The 20,802-nt window shown below is 43.9% G+C and overlaps 1 protein-coding gene across 1 annotated transcript in view; it reads left to right on the forward strand.

Annotated features, from left to right (window-relative positions):
• The window catches only part of SLC6A11 (solute carrier family 6 member 11), a 359,320-nt gene that overhangs the window by 36,787 nt on the left and 301,731 nt on the right, over positions 1–20,802 (forward strand). Inside the window, 1 exon segment of the mRNA XM_029600769.1 lies at positions 668–758. Within this exon segment, the coding sequence (XP_029456629.1) occupies positions 668–758 (91 nt within the window).

A 20,802-nucleotide genomic window follows, 5' to 3' on the forward strand; every position in this document is an offset into this window, starting at 1 on the left:
GCGACAATTGTGTAGCTCGCCTTATCTCCACTGCTTGCTCGGTTCATATATGGGTTCCAAATGTCTTTTTTGCATGGCTCCACAGCAATGCAAGTAAATACAAAATGTTGTAAGTGATATTCTTACCTTGGAAGACTGTACTTTGAATATCCTTTTCATGTCACATCTGTTATTATAAATGTTTGTTTCTTAATTGTGTGTGTGAGGGCTGGAGCTCAAAGCTGTAAGGTTCACCTACAGCACCTAATGCCCTTCCATTGGCTCTGATAAGATTAATAGCATAACTTGATTTAAAACAAGTTTGGATAAGTTTCTAGAGGACAGATCCATTAACGATTATTAACTAGGTAGACTTGGAGAATCATCATCTCCTGCTTCTAGGAATGAGAAATGGGGAATAGATCTCCCAATTAGGATCTGCCAGGTACTTCCAAGTGACCCTGATTGGCCACTGATGGATGCTGGGCTTGAGGGTCATTTGTCCAACTCAGCATGGCACATCTCATGATATTAATGTTTTTTGAGATCCAGTTTACATGAAAAGTACTATAGTAAAAATGTTTTTTTTTCTTTTGCTAACTGTACATCCTGTGCCAAGTATAACATAAGCATAATAATATTGGACGTGTTGTAATTAAATGAACACCTTTGCTTTATTCTTTCATAGAGAACTGTGTGGAGTTTCAAAAGCTTAACATGAGCAACTGCAGTCAGATCTCCTTAGCAAATGCTACTTCTCCAGTGATGGAATTTTGGGAGTAAGTTAATATAGGTTCAGATATTTTTTTTTCTAAAAATGATGACTTTCCAATTATATTTGATTGCATGTGAACAATGCAGAGTTTGTAATACTGCATTGATTGAAGAAAATAACAAGTATATATTTAATTTTGTTATTCATATTGAACAATTGTATGAAAATGTGAAGTATAAGATTGATTAAATAAATAACATGGAGCTTGATTTATTAAGCCTTTCTTCCCATTTTGGGTTTATGGGAAGAAAAGATTAGTATATCAAGTCCATTGACTGTTAATAATTGAGATAATAACATACTCTGAGTATGCTGGAAGTTAGTTTAGTTTGTATTACTTCTTTTACAACTGACAAAATAACTTGTTTATTAACATTTGACAAAATGGCTGCTATATATTAGTCAAAACTTCTTAAAAATAAAATAGGAAGAAGTCTTCATTAATTACTCATCATTAAAGTAGGAAATCAAGTCCTACTGGTCAACCCCCTCATCATGATGAACATGACACAGAAAACATATTTGTGAGATGTATTCATCAAATGCTGCAAGACTGATTGATCATACATCTCCATATGCACAAAATCTCTGCCTATGCCAGGGCCTTAATTTTTCAAGTGCAGTGGTGCTTTGATGTCCTGCAGAAAAAAAGGGACTAGTTACTGCAGATTTGGCAAAGATTTCGGAGAAGCATTCATTTGTTTCCCTGTCTAAGCCTCATTTGGTCCCTAACCCTGGCACAGATCATCTCAAAAGAGAATTGCTACACTCTTGAGATTTCTGTCCTGGTCATTTGCATGATACATTTATGCTAATTTTAACATTTTAAAATAAATATGTTATCAATTTAACAAAACATTAAAAACATATATGCCAGTCTTTATTTCTCAATCAAAGAGGCTGATACTCTAGTGTTGTATTTACTGTGGGTTAGAAGCTTGTTTGTATAAAATTTTGCTACAGATGCTAATAAGTGAGAACACAGATCTTCATCAAAACTCAATTTGTCAGTTTTGTCAATGGTTCAATAGTAGGAAAATAAGTGGGTTTAAGATGTAGCATGAAGTTATGTCTATAAGTTAGGGTTACATTTTTGTATAGCAGATGGATAGATTTTGATGAATATATTGCTGTAAAATATGAGTACTGCTAATCACTTACCAACACAGAAGGTGGATTGATACTGATGAAATATGTTGCCATAAAATGAGAGTATTAGTAATTTACCAACAGTGTAAAGAATGGTCTAAAGATGGTAAAATCAGTCAGCATCATGGGCTGGGATTAAGTGTTGATTACGTTTGAAAGTGTGTTATGGTAAATGTCTGAACATTTTGGAGTAGATTTTAAAAGGTTGCGTGCGGGCGTACATGTTCCCTCTCCCCTAACCTTTCCCTCCCCCTAGCCCTACTCTAACCCCCCTGACCTTTATTTTACCTTTTGCGCCTGCCTCTGGCCATGAGAACATGAGAACCTGGCCCAGGATCTGCAAATAGTGTATACAGATGAAGGGACCTCACTGCCCATGTGAGCTCCCTCCACACCCTAAGACTAACTTTCAAAGCAGCGCACGGGCATTGGTGTGCGCCCAGGAACACAGTAATTTTATAACTTGCACGCATGTTATAAAATAGCCTGAGTGCACGCACACTTGCACCCAATTTTAAGTGGGCATGCACCTAACTCCATAAATCCTGTTTCTACCACACAAGTCAGGGTATTTTATAATGGATATGCATCCATACTTTGCAAGTTTCATCACTTCATCCACCAGTTCACCCAGTTAAGAGCTAGGTCCTCCAAACCCTCTTGATTTAATAGCTTGCACTCCCCCCCCCCCCCCCCAATTACCCCAAAACCTATAAACCTGTCAGAAATGGATATTTTTTTTCTAAGTTACACCTTCTCCAAAGCAGAATTAAACTTATGGAGCACTGTGTTACAAGCACGACCTCTGGCAGATGTAGGGACCGAAGGCTTGGGGTCTTCGGATCCCGTTACGACCCGAGGGCTCGGTGGCCTTCGGGTCCTATTATGAGTACGACCTCTGGCAGCTGTTACACTCTGAGGCACGGAGGTGCGATTGTCTCTGAAGCTGGTGATGTGAGCCCTTGGGCCATGGCATGACCCAGGGAGGAGCCCCAAGCCACACTGCAGGAGGTGAACTGGTGCGGGCATGGGTAACGAAAGCAGGACAAGACTGAAAGAAGGACTAGGATACAAGGTCTGACCCTCAACCAGACTTGCCCACCCCAGGATTATCAACAACGCAATGTTGATAGATGAACAGTCCTCCGACCGTTCCAAGCCCTTTCGGACCTGCCACTGGGTATGGCAATGGGTGGCAGGCCGGACAGAGGACGAAGGCAGATAGAGTCCTTAGGACACAGAAGACTTTGGACGAAGACTGAAGCGAGAACGTAAAGGACGAGGATGCTGTAGACAAGGACTGAAATGAGGATGCTGTAGACGAAGGCTGGAGTAAGACATCATAGACGAGGACTGAAGCAAGACACCACAGACGAGGACTGGAGCGAAGACATCATGGATGAAGACTTAAGTGAGACATCGTAGATGAGGGCTGAAGCGAGACACTGTAGATAAGAGCTGAAGCAGGATCAAGAGCTGGGGCGAGTCTGCGACACAGCGCTCCCTACACAGTCCACCCGCTGGACTTGTCGCGGACCATGCTGGGCTCGAGGCAGTACTCCAGGAGGAATAGTGGAAGCTGAGACCGGAACATGACAAAGCAACTGCAGAGGCCTGCACTGGGGCGTGCCCTACACAGCCCCCGCGGGACTGGTCACGGACCATGCCGGATACAGGGCAAGTTCAAACAGAGACTTGACATGGACTTCACACAGGTTGCAATAGGCTCTGAAGACTGGGACAACTCTGAAGCGGGATTCGATACTCAAGGATTAAAAACAATGGACTGAAGCAGGAGGTCTTCCAGATGGTTGAACTGCAGAGATGAAGATGGCCTTGTACCGTGAGGCGCCCTACACAGCCCACCCGTGGGGCTGGCCATGGACCATGACAACGGTATGCCAGGAAGGTGGACATCTGGGAACCAAGGCAGAGACAAAGGCAAGGACATCAGGAACATCGAGACAACCGAAGACCTGGACGATGGACATCTGGAACATGGAGACACTGAAGACCTGGACGAAGGACACCGGTAACATGGAGACGAAGCCGCCAAAGCAGAGGGAGACCACAGAGGACCTGGACTGGTCAGAAGACACAGACGACTGTGGAACCCGATCCGAAGGCCACGAGAGACTGAAGAGGAATCCCTTTTATAGGGCGGAAGCAGGAAGTCATCATCAGAAGGAGCCAGCAGCACTTCCTGTGGCTGGCCCTTTAAATGGAGTGAAGAGGCATGCACCAGCGCCTAAAGAAAGGCTGAAGAGAGATGCAGCACCATGGACAGTGGTGCTCTCCTGCACCCCAGAGTGGAGACAGGCAGGCAGGCTTCAGGACAGCCTCCTGCCATCCGACGAGGACCCCGAAGATGACGTCGTGGCTCCCTGCTGCAGAGGCCGACTCAGGGCGGCTCCAGGCCATGAAGAGGAGGCGGACAAGCACGACCTCCAGGCTGCAGTCTCGGCAGCGGCTCAGGGGCACCGCAAGATGGTGCTGGCGGTGGCCCTGCCGCCTGGGACCCGGAGTGGGCGTCGGCAGAGGTGGCTGCTCTGCGGGGCTGGTCCTGCCGAGCAGGGCAGGAACCGCTGCGGCCTTTGGGCCGCAGGAAACGGGGTCGGCAGTGCCCGACCTCGCTGGCGAACCAGGTGGGTGGAGAGGCCTGCTCACTAAGAGTAGCTCCGCGGGCAGGAATCGTAACACACTGGACTGGGACACATCCCCTAGCTCTGCCCCAGATGATCATGCTCCACCCAGACCATGCCCCCTTTTGAATGGAAGTGAGAAATGCATGTTGCAGGAGGTACGCACATACCTGAATGGCTTTTAAAATCCGGTGGGTACGCATGATCCCGACTTGTATGCACTTTTCCCAATTTTGGCAAGTGCCAGGCTTTTAAAATCTACCTCTAAGTGTAGCAGAAATTGCCCGGTGGTCACAGTGGACCCCCGCACATAACGGGCCATAAATGTAAAATTAAACCTCTTTGGAAGCCCATTCTCTTCAAGCTCCAGCCCCCATGCCAACCAGCTTCCATTAAAATGCCCATTTGGGGCATCTCCCATGCTCCCAAAGTTTACCCTATTGAAGAAGTGATGATCTGGGGGCAGAAATGATCCCTACTTGCTCCATCCTTGTCTGTGCCAGGTTTCAAAATGGTGCCATTTCACCTCATGTGTTGCTGTGTCAGAAACCTGGAGCTGGAGGGACAGGAGAAAGTTGGGGCTGCTCCTGCCCTCGGAAGATCACTGCTTCTTGGGATAAGCTTTGCAGAGGGTAGGGGGTGCTCAGTATCCATTTTAATGTATTCTGGGGAGCATGGGAGCTAAGTTTCTCAAAGTGGTTTAAATTTTACATTTATTGCTGACAAGGGTCAGAATGGGACGGCCACTGTAATTTCTGCTACAGTTGTGGGACACAGGGAGGAGGCACACACAGCCATGAGCCGCTTTTAACTAAGCTGGTTACAGAGTATGAAGCACCAATCTACCGGTCTGGCAGGAAAAATAATTATACTTCTTTGAGTTGTAGATCATTTTTTTGTAAAACCGGCAAAGCCTTTTTCGTACACCTGTTTTTCACAAATAATAAGCAGTAATGATTTTGTCATAATTTTGCATTGCAGCAGCTCATTATTGTGAGATTTAAATAGTTTTATGCAGAAGGGCTTTTCAGACAAAAAAAAATCATGTAAAATGCCTTCATTTTAGTATTTTTGCATGTTGGTGTTTTGTGCTATTTTTCATGCCAAAAGCCCTTTTGTGAACCAATTTCATAGCTTGCTACATCAGCCTCAATGGATGTAATGTTACGCAGATTATTCTTTCCTTTTGTTAATTTACTCATAACTTCAATTACGTAAAGACTAGGTCACATACTATGATAAAAGCCCTTTATAAGCATTCTGGCTGTGAGGAGGGACAAGATTTTTCCTGTTTTAAAAATGTATTAAATTGTGTTAACTTGCAGTATTATATTACAGTTGAACTAAATAGATTTGCAGTCTTTATCTGCTGTAATATTCTCTAATTCTATATATAGTCTGTATTGTCAACCAAATTAGCTCATGATAGCATAGCCCATTAAATATATTGAGTAAGTACCTAACAGTCTGAAATAGCATGAGTTTGTTACCCTATTATTTAGTAAACTTTTCATGTAACCAGTGGAATAGGCAATAGGGATGGACATGTTTGTTTCAAATTGTTTTACCACGAAACAAATGCACAATCCCCCCAAAGTGCCCCCAAATTTTGGGCTCATTCATTTAAAAAATAGGGCACACTATTCACAAAACGTGAGTGAATATTTACGAAAGGTGTGCACTATTTTTGAATAGTGCACACTATTTTTTGAAATGAAGAAAAACAAAAAAAAATGAAGAAAAACCCATGAATCAAAAAATGAATTACACATTTTCAAAAACAGAATAAAATGAACTGAATTAAAAAAATGTCCTTGCACATCTTTAATAGTCAAGAGTGGGATTTTGTTTGTCATTCTTTACCATGTCATTCAATAGCTATAAAAAATGAATGCATGGTACTTGTTTGCAGGAAGAATTATTGTGCTTTATGCTTTAAAAATATTTGTGCAATTGGTGATGGCATGGAAACATCATGAGTGCCTGCTTATTGATATTTATGTTTACTGGTTTTCATGTAATTCATTTTATTGTGAAGCCACCTAGTCCTTTCCTTAGGCCTAGATTCATTGATAATTCATACGTTATCCAAAAAGGGGCGTGTTTATGGAAATTGGAAAGTTATTGCACCATGCGGTGTTACCGCTTAACTTAGCACTTCACATGGTGCAGTAAACATAGTGCACTCTGTGATATATGAGAGAGAGTGTCTCTCACTCTTACTCTCTCTCTCTGAAAATTATACTAACCACACCCCTTTTTTTTATTATGGGAGCTATTTTTCACAATTTTATAGCAAAATGATGAATCTAGGCCTTAGTGAGGCTAGGGAGTGAGATTTTATTGTGTTTTAGGATATTCTTTATTATTTAGTAATTATGTATTGAACTACGATTATTTTTGATAATTATATTTAACTGATGTAGCTTTAAATTATTCATGTGTTGTGTTTTCATGCATGAGCATTTTGTCAACTAATTTGGATTAAATCTTGGTTTGAGGAAGGAAATATATAAATGGTATTATAACATAACTGGCTTCTCCTTTTGCCCATTAATTTTATGTCCTTCAGTGCCCAAAGAATCCATCATATTTTATACCAGTTGTGGTTTGACCCAACCCCTGGGTCCTGCCTAGCCACTTGAGTTCTCAGGATACCTCTAATGAATAGGAATGAGATAAATTAGCATCCACTGCCTCCAATGTATTTACATATGTCTCAAGCATATTCCTAAAGGCTATCCTAAAAACCTGACTGGCCCAAAGATCAGTTTGACCACCACCGGTATGAAATATGAGCATGTAATCTTTGGGCACTGAAGGACATTAAGTAATGACAAAAGAAATCTGTTATGTTATGCTAGTAGTTATATATACCTCCTTCCTGAAACCCAGAGCAGTTAACAAAATCTGTACACAAAAATGTAATGGAATACAAACATAAATCTAGATATACCATTGCTTTTGCTGTATACATTTGACTTATAGAAACAAATATTTTGTATGTTCTGTTAAGTTTCTGCGCACGCATGTTATAAAATCCACGGGCAGCGCGCACATGCACACAGAATTTTATAATCCACATATGTGCGGGCGGCGCATGCAAGGGGGGGACTTTCACAATTTCCATGCGGCGACGCATTCTGGCCTTCCTCAGTTCCCTCCAATTAAGGAGCAGACTGGGAGAGAACTTCCCTAAACCCTACCTTTTTTTTTTGTTTTACAACTTACTTCAGCTTCCGAGCTGACGTAAGTTGCGCGCGCCGGCCAGCTGCCGGCGCACGAGTCTTCAGGACAGCAATCAATGGCACTGCCCTGGCCCGCCCCTTCGAAGAGGCCCAGCACTTATGCGTGTACCGGGCTTTACTCGCGTGGCCCGGCCCCTTTGAAAATTTGCCTGTTGCGCACAAGGCCCGGCCACGCGCGTAAAGCCCGGGGTTTATGCGCGCGCGGCCTTTTAAAATCTACACTATATCGTTCACGGTCTAAGGCAGTGGCAGTTGTACTTTGCAATAGTTTTGTTTTGACGTGCAAGAATTGGGTAGCTGTAGTTCAGAGTTGTTCTTGGGGTTTATGCACAGTAAGGGGATTTGTTTCTTGACTGGTTCTCTGCACGAATATCAAGAAAAGAAGGTTGTTTAACTTTCTACTGCTCGGAACGTGTTGCTGATTGTAGAGGGGGCCACTCTTCTGAACACTGGATTGAACATTTTATATAGAACTTGAGTGAAAGTATAAGAGCACTGCTTTCTGTTATTTCTAGCTGTTAATCCATTCTGCATCATTGAAATGGCAAACATTTACAAACACAGCAACAGGCCAGCATAACGTAACAGCTGGATGTATTTTTGGACTGCAGTCTGTTCACATGCTATTTTTGATGCCTAGCTTTGCTAAAGGTACTCTGTACAGGATTTTGAGAAAATATTCTTTTATAGCTCATTTGAAAAACTCTCCACTGAATATTTCTGTGAGGTGAGGATCTGTGTAGCAGTACCCAGCTGCCCTTTTCCAGAGATTCTGCTTAGTTTAGTTTAATTACATTTGATATGCCACTTTTCATTTAACTCAAAGTGCTTTCTAATAAAATGTACATAGAAAGATGTTTTTTATTCATTACTACTTACACCAGCCATTTCCCTTTTGGCCGCTTGTGACCACTAATTCAGTTAGTTGGCACAAAATAGTTTAGATATCCACTCTGTTTTCTGACAATATACTTTAGCATATTTTCCCAAAATTTGTAGCACTGTTAGAGGCTTGGTTGAATTGTTGCTTCAAGGGGGTAATTTTCAAAGCCATTAAGTGCATAAAACTGGGTTTTATGAGGACAATATTGAGTAGACCATTTAGTGGACAAGTTATTCAGCTAAGTTTAGCCGGATAACTTGTCCTGGATTTTCAGTGAATATCTCATATTAAAGTTATCTGGCTAACCTGCTAACTTTAAACATAACTACATATTTTCTTTTAAATAGGGTCGGTTATGATTAAATTTATTTGCCTAGAGTTAGCTGGAAAACTTTACACAGAACTGGCTACATTCAAAAGAATATAAAGGATTTAGACTGTTAAATAGTGAGCCAAAGGGGGAAAAACAAGATGGCAGGCCTCCAGGCCTTAACTAGACCCCCTCTTCCCTACAAGCTCAAAAGGCTTGGCCCTCCTCCTCAAACTGGCCATGTTAATTAAAAGAAAAAATAGGGCAGGGGAGGGTGCCTTATCCCTTCCCCACCCTCTTGCTCCTACTTCCTGTTTAAAAAAAAAATATGATTCTCTCCAGGGCCCCCCTAGCTTCCACATCAGCCCTATCCCTCCCACCTCTTTCTACTTGAAATTGTTTTGATGTGGCCAGGATTGCAGCAGTGTCCTACCGTGATCTGGGCCTAGCGCATCTTACTCTGCAAAGATGCCTAGCAATGGGCGATAGGATGCTGCCATGATCCGAGCCACATCAAAACAATTTCAGGTACAGGGGAAGGAGAGAATTATATTTTTTAAATAAACAGGAACCGGGAGCAGGGAATGGTGGTGGAGGGGATGAGGCCCCGACCTTGGCCCTTTTAATTTTTTTAAATTAAAATACGGCCAATTTGAGGAGGGGGTTGACAGGCTGAGTCTCAGCCAGGCAGGGCTGAGTCTTTGGAGATCACAGGAAAGTAAGGATGGGGTCTGGTTAGGGCCTGTAGGCCTGCAATCCTTTTTTTTTTTTCCCCCTTTGGATCACTATTTAATCGGCTTATATTCTTTTGAATATAGCTGGTTTTGTATAAATGTATCCGGCTACATAAGGCCAGATAACTTTAGACCTGCTCTGAAGCAAGTCTAAAATTATCTGGCTAACCTAGCTAGATATACCCAATATTCGGCTAATTTAGTCAGCTACCTAAGCTCCTCCCTGGAACACCCCTTTTTTATTCGGCTAAATTATAATCAAATAGCTACTTATCCAGCTATAATGTAGCTGGTTAAGTGGCTGAATATGCCACATTTGCCATTTAGATGTTAACTTTTGAGTTATCTGTCTAAATGGCTTTTGAATATGGAACTCTATAGCCCAAATTTCCAAAGCCCAGCATGTGCGAAAACCAGGGGATATGGGCGTGGCCGGGCCGTGTCTGTGCCGAGCGCATTATTACAATAGCCCGGCCATGAGCGTATCTCCCGATACGCGCCTAAGTGCCGGGCTCCTTGAAAGGGCTCCTTGAAAGGGGGGATGGAGGTAGGGCGGGGGTCGACCGGGGCAGCAGCCATTAGGCCTTGTACCGGGGAAGCGTGCGCCAGCAGCCGGTTGGCACGCACAACTTACTTCTGCTCAAAGGAGCTGGTAAGTTGTAAAATAAAATAGTTTGGAGGGGCTTAGGGGGCTGGGAAGGAGAGGGGAAAAGGGAGGAAGGGTAGTTAGAGGGTTAGGGAAATTCCCTAATTGGAGTGGACTGGGAAAGAACTGGACAAAGGCCTGATCGCGTCGCCGTGCATACTTTAAAATATTCCCCCTCCCGCAGGCATGTGTTGCGACTTGCCCTCACATGCGCAAGCTGATATTAAAATTGGGCGCGCATGTGCATGAGGGTATCATTTTATAACGTGCAAGGCAACGCGCGCATGTTATAAAATTGGCACGCCCATGTGCGTGTGTTGGGAACCGCATGCACTTGGACTGCACATGTTTTAAAATCTACCCTTATGTGTATAACTAATACATGTTAGGGATGTGAATCGTTTTTTGACGATTTAAAATATCGTCCGATATATTTTAAATCGTCAAAAATCGTTAGGGCCACGATACAATACCAATTCCCCCGATTTATCGTCAAAAAATCGTAAATCGGGGGAAGGGGGAGGGCAGGAAAACCGACACACTAAAACCCCCTAAAACCCACCCCCGACCCTTTAAATTAAATCCCCCACCCTCCCGAACCCCCCCCCCCAATGCATTAAATTACCTGGGAGTCCTCCGTAGCGGCGGTCCGTGGCTAAATCGGGGGAAGGGGGAGAGCACGAAAACCGGCACACTAGATCGTGAGATCTTCAGCCGGCGCCATTTTTCAAAATGGCCGCCGCAAAATGGCGGCGGCCATAGACGAAAACGATTCGACGCAAGAGGTCGTTCCGGATCCCCGCTGGACTTTTGGCAAGTCTTGTGGGGGTCAGGAGGCCCCCCCAAGCTGTCCAAAAGTTCCTGGGGGTTCAGCGGGGGTCAAGGAGCGATTTCCTGCCGCAAATCGTTTTCCGTACGGAAAATGGCGCCGGCAGGAGATCGACTGCAGGAGGTCGTTCAGCGAGGTCCGGAAATCTCGCGAGGGTTCCGGACCTCGCTGAACGACCTCCTGCAGTCGATCTCCTGCCGGCGCCATTTTCCGTACGGCAATGGCGCCGGCCATACGCGTATGGCCGGCGCCATTTTCCGTACGGAAAACGATTCGCGGCAGGAAATCGCTCCTTGACCCCCGCTGGACCCCCAGGAACTTTTGGCCAGCTTGGGGGGGCCTCCTGACCCCCACAAGACTTGCCAAAAGTCCAGCGGGGGTCCGGAACGACCTCTTGCGTCGAATTGTTTTCGTCTATGGTTGCCGCCATTTTGCGGTGGCCATTTTGAAAAATGGCGCCGGCTGAAGACCTCACGATCTAGTGTGCCGGTTTTTGTGCTGTCCCCCTTCCCCCGATTTAGCCACAGACCGCCGCTACGGAGGACTCCCAGGTAATTTAATGCATTTGGGGGGGGGGGGGGTTCGGGAGGGTGGGGGATTTAATTTAAAGGGTCAGGGGTGGGTTTTAGGGGGTTTTAGTGTGCCGGCTCACGATTTTAACGATTATGACGATACTTTACACACACAAACGGCAACAATACGATTCCCTCCCCCTCCCAGCCGAAATCGATCGTTAAGACGATCGAGGACACGATTCACATCTCTAATACATGTTAAAGAACACACATACTTTTATGAAGGGATTTTTTTCTACGGGCACTTGACAGTACTTGGCACCCTTTTTCCCCTCTGCATTAGCCCCTGGGAAAGAAGAGTGAAAAGGGCAGGATTAGGCAGAAGAGTAGCTCTTCTCCGCTCTATTCTCTCTGCTCCAGTCTCACCCATCTCCGCCTTATCTCTGCAGGCACCTGCTTAGGAGGGGAGAAACTGGACAGAGCAGGACGCAGAGAGTTATTCTCTGCAGGTCAAGGGCCAATAGATTTGGGTTACCATCCTTTTGTGCCCAAACTACAGCCCACAGGCCAAACCTGGCTCACTGAGCTGCTTTTAGAGGCCTGCCATGCTTCTTCTTCCCATGGTTGGATTCGGCCCACAGAGGAAGTTGATTTTTTTTTTTTTTTAAAGTATGGTGGCAAAAAGGCTGGCAGAGTTAAACAGGCCCTGCCAGCAAGAGAAGTCCTAGGGGACCTGATGTGAGAGACCTCTGCTGGTGAAAAGCCAGGCCCCAGCAGCAAGGAAAGAGCCACAGCCACCTCCGGATTCTCATATGAAAGAAAGCTGCTTGTGGGGAGGACAGGCCTCACCAGTAAGAGAGAGAGGCCGCTGCTGCTTCTAGACCCAGGTGGGGAGGTTGAGCCCCATCATCAAGAAAAGACCCGCTGCTGCCAACGGACCTCTCCTTCCACTGTGAGAGACCATTGCTAGTGGGAGGCCAAGCCCTACCAACAAGAGAACCACTGCTGCCTCCAGACACTCTGTGAGTCTCTGGAGGCTAGACGCCACCAGTAGGGAAAAGACCCGCTGCCATTATTGTACCCCTCCATGAGTGACCACTGACCAGAACTGTGGGCGAGAGAAGGGGGAGGCCAGAACCCGTCAGTGAGAGATGAGCCAGATGGACTCACCAGGTGAGGAAGGTGGTGGTGGGGGGGGGGGGGGAGTGGAGGAAATGAAGGGGAAAGGGCTTAATGAAAGGGGTGAATGAATGGAGGATAGGAGTGAGTGCAGGAGGGGTGCATGAATTGAGAGGAGGATGAGAGGAAAGTAAGATACGGTGTGAAAAATAGGGGTGAGATAGAGAAGGTTGTTGAGAAAAGAGGGGTGAGATAAGAAGGTGGGGAGTGAATAAGAGGGTTGGGGAAGCCCCCCTCCCCCCCCTCCACACACACACACACACATGCAGGAGAAGGGAAAGACTGGGAGCAGAGTTTTTGGTGTTATGGCAGGGTTGCCAACTTCTGAGAAATCTAGAAATATTATTGGCACTCTATCTGTCACAGCCCCAGAATCCTTTCCTAAGATACAAAGAACCAGACGTTCCCCCACCCATTATAGCAGACTCCTAGTTATACCACACCCCACATTCTCCACTGGCCCTTTTAATGATTTGAAATGTCACCTGTGGTCCTATCCTTAAAATGTTCAGGGACCCCTGCTTTATGCTATGACCAGGGACAGTCCATACTATTAACCATTCTGTACCCTGTCATTTTAATTACTGTTATTAGCTATGTATATTTTCTTTTTTTTTTCTCCTTTAGGCCACTTTAAATATTACTTTGGCAACATACACAAATGTTTTGTCATGATGATAAAGTTGAAACTACCAATACAAATGTAGTCAATGAAAGCATCCCCTGACAATAAGTCCACAAACAGAGAGGGGCAACTACTTTGAGGGCAGAACGTAGATGAGTTATCAGCCAGGGGAATGGCTGGGAACACTGGAATTTAATCATGCACCAGTATAGTGAAAAGCATTGTGAGGAGTAAAACTTTCAATTTTTTTTAGAATTTTCTTAATGCAAATAAAAACACTAATATTCATACAAATGCGGTTGTTCCATGCCAACCAAAAATTCCCATAGAATGAGTGGAAGCCACAGTATGGAAGCACTATACTTAGCTTGACTGTTCTGAAGTCTGCTTCCACCAGATATCAGATATAATCCATAATGGGAGGTGAGCTGGACAATGACAGCATTTCAACGGGATCCGTCTGCTTCAGGAGCAGGTTGGAACTTACATTATATCTGGAATGTTTCACTTAAAAGAACTGGTTCTTTTGATGCAGACGGCCATGTTTAAGCGATGCATACCAGATATAATGTATGCAGAAAAGTAGTCATGAAATTGTGCCCTGTATGTATTTTTCTCTGGACTACTCCTGTGATAAATTTTCAAAGGCCAATTTATGCACCTAAACCAGTGTTTGTGTGAGTAAATCCTTTTGAAAAATACTCCTAAATCCCAGGTGGTGCAAATGACTGCCCATGACCCCTGCTCTCCCCAGAGCCTTTGAGTATGGCCTCTGCAGCATCCCCAGCCCACCTGGGGAGCGGTAAACCTGATCTAGGAATCAAACCCAGGTTCCTCTTAACAGAACTGCCACTGGGTTAGCCCTTCATGGAACTGCTTATATATTAACCATAAGTATATTTATAAAATTGTGGGGAAAAGATTCTTAGCAGGAAAAGAACACCTATTAAGAAAATAGATCTCAAAGAATTGTGCATAGGGTGCAGGTGGAAAGGGAAACAATAGAAGATATGAGTTTTTCTGAATTTCCTGATGGATTGGGAGGAGGGGGATGGGGCAAATATAGTAATGTAGTAAATGATGGCAGATAAAACAAAAATGACCCATCCATTCTACTTGGTTGAGATTTGCCTACTGGAATCAAGACCAATACTTGAGTGAAGTAGTAGCCTAGTGATTAGAAGAGCAGGCTGCATACCAGGGAAACTAGGATTCAAATCCCACTGGCACTCCTTGTGACCTTGGGCAAGTTACTTCGTACTCCATTGCCTCAGGTACAAACAAATAGGGAGATTTATTAAGTAGTGATAAGGCAATATTGTGACGTAAACAGTGTAATACACGTTAAATGCTGTTTATTGCATAATTATCACACCAAATTCCCAAAGATTTCCTCACCCTATGGAAATAAGCTGCTTTACATGCATACAATTTCCTAATGCATGCAAAGCAGTTTATGCCTAAGCAATTCTATTTCAATAAAATAACACAGCTGACTTAGAAAAAAAAGTCTGCCCCATTATTTTACTGTATTTGAGGGAGGTGTAGTAATTTTCCTGGGGGAGTATTTGGATGCTAACGCAGGTCCCCTATGGTCCCGTGGGGAAATTTAAAGGGCCAGGTGGCCTGATTCACACCCCTCCCACCAAAGGTCAAAAATTACCTGAGGGGGCTTTGGAGACCCCTGCCCACTTTCCGAGGCAACTCTGCCCCCCCCCCCCCGAAGTAAATAAATAAATAAACAAGATGATCTGTGCAGTGACAGCTTATTCTCTTCTCCAACCCCTTCCCTTAATCAAAAAAGACCTCCTGCAGCTTCTCAAATTCCCCTTCCTTCCAAGCAACCCCCAGTCCAAATAATTAAAGATCCTTAGGGTCCAGTGGCCCCTTCAAGCCCCTCCCTCATCTCCTCAAGCTTCAGTCATTAAAAAATATTGTATCCTGGTGATCTAAGGTGGGCATCCTGATCCCCAGTCCCATCCTCTGAACCCCCATACATCTAATTGAAAGCATTGATATCCAGTGAGAGTCAGGATGTTCCCCCAGACCACCAGATACTGTTTTTTAATGGCTGGGTCTTGGGGGGTGAGGGAGGGGTAGGGGCACTGGACCCCAGGGATATTTAGTTATTTTCTCCAGCCCTTGTACTTTGTCCCTATCATATGATAGGGGCAATGTCAGGTCGACCCCATTTTGAAAAATGGCATTGACAGCCTGGCGTAGGGGGTCCTCCAGGCCCCCACTGGACACCAATGCTTTCAATTAGAGGTACAGGTGGTTTGTGGGTGGGGTCAAGGTGCTGCCTTATTTATTAAGTTTTATTAGGCCATTTACTGCGTGGGGATAATGCAAGGTATTTAAAATACCTTGTGTTATTCTGCCACTGGTATCTCATGTATCATAATCAGCTGATTAGCATGCAAATAAAAAAAAACTTTAAAATAAGCCTGATACTTCACTTGAAATACATATGCAGTGCAGTTCACTGCTTCAATGACAGGGGGAATGAAGAAAAGTGGATTTATATTCAGACAACAACCAACAAGGACTGAATTACACAGGCTGGGTAAACAAATAAGCGTGGGAGTAGCTTGCTTATTGCGGCAGTTACTACCCCTAACTAATTAAGCTAGATATTTCACTTAGATGCAGTTCCAACACTGCTCTCTACATTAATGGCGATAAGTATGAGAAAAAAAAACAAGAGCAAAAGCTTGCTCGGTAGACTGGATGGGCCGTTTGGTCTTCTTCTGCCGTCATTGCTATGTTTCTATGTTTCTATATATGTTTACCTAAAGAATGGAAGGTGGCCAATATTTAAAAAAGGCTCCAGGGGTGATCTGGGAAAGTATAGACCGATCAGCCTGACTTCAGTGCCAGGAAAAATCATGGAAATTATTCTACTTATTTACTTATTTATTATTTTTATATACCGACATTCATCTCAATTGAGATATCACACTGGTTTACATTCAGGTACTGTAGGTATTTCTCTATCCCCAGAGGGCTTACAATCTAAGTTTTTGTACCTGAGGCAATGTAGGGTAAAGTGACTTGCCCAAGGTCACAAGGAGCGACAGCGGGACTTGAACCTCACAGAACATAAGAACATAAGAACATAAGAAAATGCCATACTGGGTCAGACCAAGGGTCCATCAAGCCCAGCATCCTGTTTCCAACAGTGGCCAATCCAGGCCATAAGAACCTGGCAAGAACCCAAAAACTAAGTCTATTCCATGTAACCATTGCTAATGGCAGTGGCTATTCTCTAAATGAACTTAATAGCAGGTAATGGACTTCTCCTCCAAGAACTTATCCAATCCTTTTTTAAACACAGCTATACTAACTGCACTAACCACATTCTCTGGCAACAAATTCCAGAGTTTAATTGTGCGTTGAGTAAAAAAGAACTTTCTCCGATTAGTTTTAAATGTGCCACATGCTAACTTCATGGAGTGCCCCCTAGTCTTTCTACTATCCGAAAGAGTTAATAACCGATTCACATCTACCCGTTCTAGACCTCTCATGATTTTAAACACCTCTATCATATCCCCCCTCAGTCGTCTCTTCTCCAAGCTGAAAAGTCCTAACCTCTTTAGTCTTTCCTCATAGGGGAGTTGTTCCATTCCCCTTATCATTTTGGTAGCCCTTCTCTGTACCTTCTCCATCGCAATTATATCTTTTTTGAGATGTGGCGACCAGAATTGTACACAGTATTCAGAATTGTACACAGTATTCAGATATGGTTTAATGGGACACAGCCAGCAAGGATTTATCCAAGGGGAGTCTTGCCTCACAAATCTGATACATTTTTTTTTAAGGGGTGAATAAATGTGGATAAAAGTAAGTTGATAGTTGTTGCGCCGGAGGTGGACCCTTGGGCTGAGGTGGGGTTGACACAACCCATAGGAAGGGTCCCATGGGTCCCCACTGTCGGCAGCCCTCGTTCTCTGTGGGTTGAGCCTTTGGATCCAGTGCTCAGCAATAGGTTGGATTAGAAAAAATGCTTCACTGCAATACGTCGTCTCTGTTGTCTTGTTGACATGTTCATCCCATGTGTGCTGGCTGGCTGCTGAATACTTTGTATCTATTCCTAACTGAACACCTGCTGCTCTCCCATTGATTTCTATGAGGCCATTGAATTTCATGGCTCATAGAAATCATTAATTTTAAAACAAACAGGATTTGTTTAATTAGGGGGTCCCCCAAAAGAAGTTTGACCCAATTTGTTTTGGGATAGCCATTAGTATCCCTACAGTGCTTACAAGTTTCAAACTTTTGCCAATTCAACCCATTTTTGGGACCGTTACTGAGGAGTTAATTTCTGGCAGAGCGACCTGCCACCAAGAAAGTGGAGCAGAGCCAGCATTGTAAATCAGTTCTGTCTCTCTTGCGGAAACAGAACAGAGCCAGTAGTTGCATTGATCATTTGTATCCCCCCCCCTCTCCGCTAGCTCTTGGAGGAAGCAGAGCAGAACAGTGAGTGTTGGAGCTGCTTACTCTGAGATGAGGGCATGAGCAATTTCCTAGCACAATTGAGAAGGCTTCAAAAAGACACAGGGTGAATGCCTGTCAGTCCCATTGTTTCTGCTACTACTGGGTGTGTTGGTTTCCTGCTTATCATGCAGTCAACGCATCCCTGCCACCTCTGCTGTTGGTGACCACAGTGGTGAGGGTGAAAGGGTCAAGAGACTGAATGAGGGGATATTGGAGGGGGAATGAGTGAAGGGATCAGATGGATGGGGAAGGGAGTAAGTGAGGAGATGTTGAGGAGCAAGAGTGAGTGAGGGAATTATTGTTATTTGGTTTATATTCCACTTTTCAGGCACTTCAAAGCAGATTACATTCAGGTGCTGTAGGTATTTCCCTGTCCCCAGAGAGCTCACAGTCTAAGGGCCTGATTCATCAAGGTCTTTTCCCTTAGACACAGAATAGGAGAAAAGCTTTAGTGAATCAAGCCTTAAGTTTAGAGGGTAAAATTACTTGCTCAAGGTCACAAGGCGTGGCAGCAGGATCTGAGTCCTGGTTTCCCTGTCTCTCAGCCCGCTGCTGTAACCACTAGGAAGGGGAAGGCAAAAGTGTGAGTGAAGGTATTGGAGAAACTGTGGATTGTATGGGGGAGAGGGGAGAAAGAGTGACTTGAGGATTAAAGATGCTATGGAGTGTGAGTGAGGGGATTGGAGGGACTGAGATATGAGTGAGATGATCAGAGTGGTGCAGTCTGTTAGTGACATGATCGGAGGAGGTGGAGGGGAAGGGGTTTGGGTGTGGTGGGGGGAGGAAAAGAGAGAGTGCAGCTATACTAATAGCTTTCACCACATCCTCTGGCAATGAATTCCAGAGCTTAATTATGCATTGAGTAAAAAGAATATTTTCTCTTATTAGTTTTATATATATTACCCAGTAACTTCATTGTGTATCCCATGGTCTTTGAACTTTTCGAAAGAGTAAACAACTGATTATCGTTTACTCGTTCCATTCCACTCATTATTTTATACACCTCTATCATATCTCCCCTCAGCCTTCTCTTCTCCAAACTGAAGTCCTAATCTCTTTAGCCTTTCTTCATAGAGGAATTGCTCCATCCCCTTTATCATCTTGGTTGTCCTTCTCTGTACCTTTTCTAATTCTGCTATATTTTTCTTGAGATGTGGTAACCAGAACTGAACACAATACTCAAGATGGGGTCATACCATTGAGCGATACAGTGACATTATGATATTCTCTATTTTATTCTCCAATCCTTTTCTATTAATCCCTATTGTACTGTATTTGTACTGCTTGATAGAATGATATTTGGAACAAGGAAGGTGGTTGAGCTTTCAGAATCTTCTGGGATGAAGATGTCTTTCTCTTTTAGTCTTTCAATTAACCATTCAAACAGCATATTTTATGCACTTTGTAGAATCAAATTTTGTCATTCTGTCCACAGTCTCTGTTTGTACTTGTATGAAGTGATTAGGAAAGTCAGAGGTGATGAGACTATAAATTGCACCATCTTTAATTTGTTATGCTAAGGATACTCTTTTGTGTCTGAACAAAAACAAATGAGATGTTTAGGGAAATAGTCAAGCCGTATAACACTTAGTTAAAACATTGGATTCTCTTCTGCTTCCTACCAACCATCTCCCATGAACGTGCTTTGAATTATAGAGAAAACAGAAGAAAAAGGACTGTTTAGTGTGTGAGCCAGCATGGTGCTGGAGGTGGACTTGCAGTGATGTTTTCCCAGGAGTCAGGCGATAGTACTTTTGATACACAAAGAAGAATTGGTGCACTGTTAATATGAAGAACAGCATGTGGGTGTAATTTGCATTTACTGCAGCTAAGTGAACTACTATAGCATGTAAAAATTAGCTAGAAAGCAACACAGAAGGCACTGAACAAAAAAAAAAAACCTTTTTATTGTCAAAACTCACAATTGAAGCTTCAAGGGGAAATTATTTGATAAAATTACAGGGCTTAAGAAAGGGTAATGGTAGCAGAACACATTCATCCCTAGATAGCATTTCTAGGAAGATGCTCTTCTTTCAAAGTTGCTCTTTAGCACCTTGCATGATAATGCAATATGAAAAAGATTCCAGCTTCAATCACAGTTCTTAAAGCAGTGCAAGAAGAATCCTAGTATTTATGCACAATGGGTCACTTATGACAAATGTGAGTTAATGTAATTCTCTTGCTACAGAGAAGATCTGTTATAAAGGGGTAGGCACCTCCAGTCATTGAGTGCTGCCTGCTATTTGTTTTTTTTGGATATCCACAATGAATATTCATGAGATACATTTATATGCAATGGAGCCGGTAAAACAACATGGAGCCGGTCACAAAGCTTGCCAGCGCCATTTTATGACCAGACCCCGCTGCGGGTAGGAGTAACTGGGGCTCACTTCTGCCCCTTTCTATCTAGGATACTTTCATGGAAGCAGGGGCTGAGGGTAGGGACCTTCAGAGAGACTGGGATGGAGTAGGCAGGTGGGGGACATTTCTTTTTTTTTTGCTTTGTTTTTTTTTTTTCAATTTAGTGTTCATTTTGGGTTGACAAATGTACTGAACCAAAGTAAACCTTAACGGGCGAATTTTAAAAGGCCCGCATGCGTAAAATTCATGGGTTACGCGCATGGCCATGCCCTGTGCTTGCAGCATGCATTTTCAAAAAGGCCCAGCTACACACATAACCCCCAATACACATAGAAGTGCAGGACCAGCTAAAAGAAGCAGGCCAGGGGGTGTGGTCTTGATGGGGGGGGGGGGGTGGCTGGCTGGGAGAGCAGCCATTAGGCCCTGTCCT

The sequence above is a fragment of the Rhinatrema bivittatum genome, chromosome 4, assembly GCF_901001135.1.
Source record: "Rhinatrema bivittatum chromosome 4, aRhiBiv1.1, whole genome shotgun sequence".
NCBI classification, from domain to species: Eukaryota; Metazoa; Chordata; class Amphibia; order Gymnophiona; family Rhinatrematidae; genus Rhinatrema; species Rhinatrema bivittatum.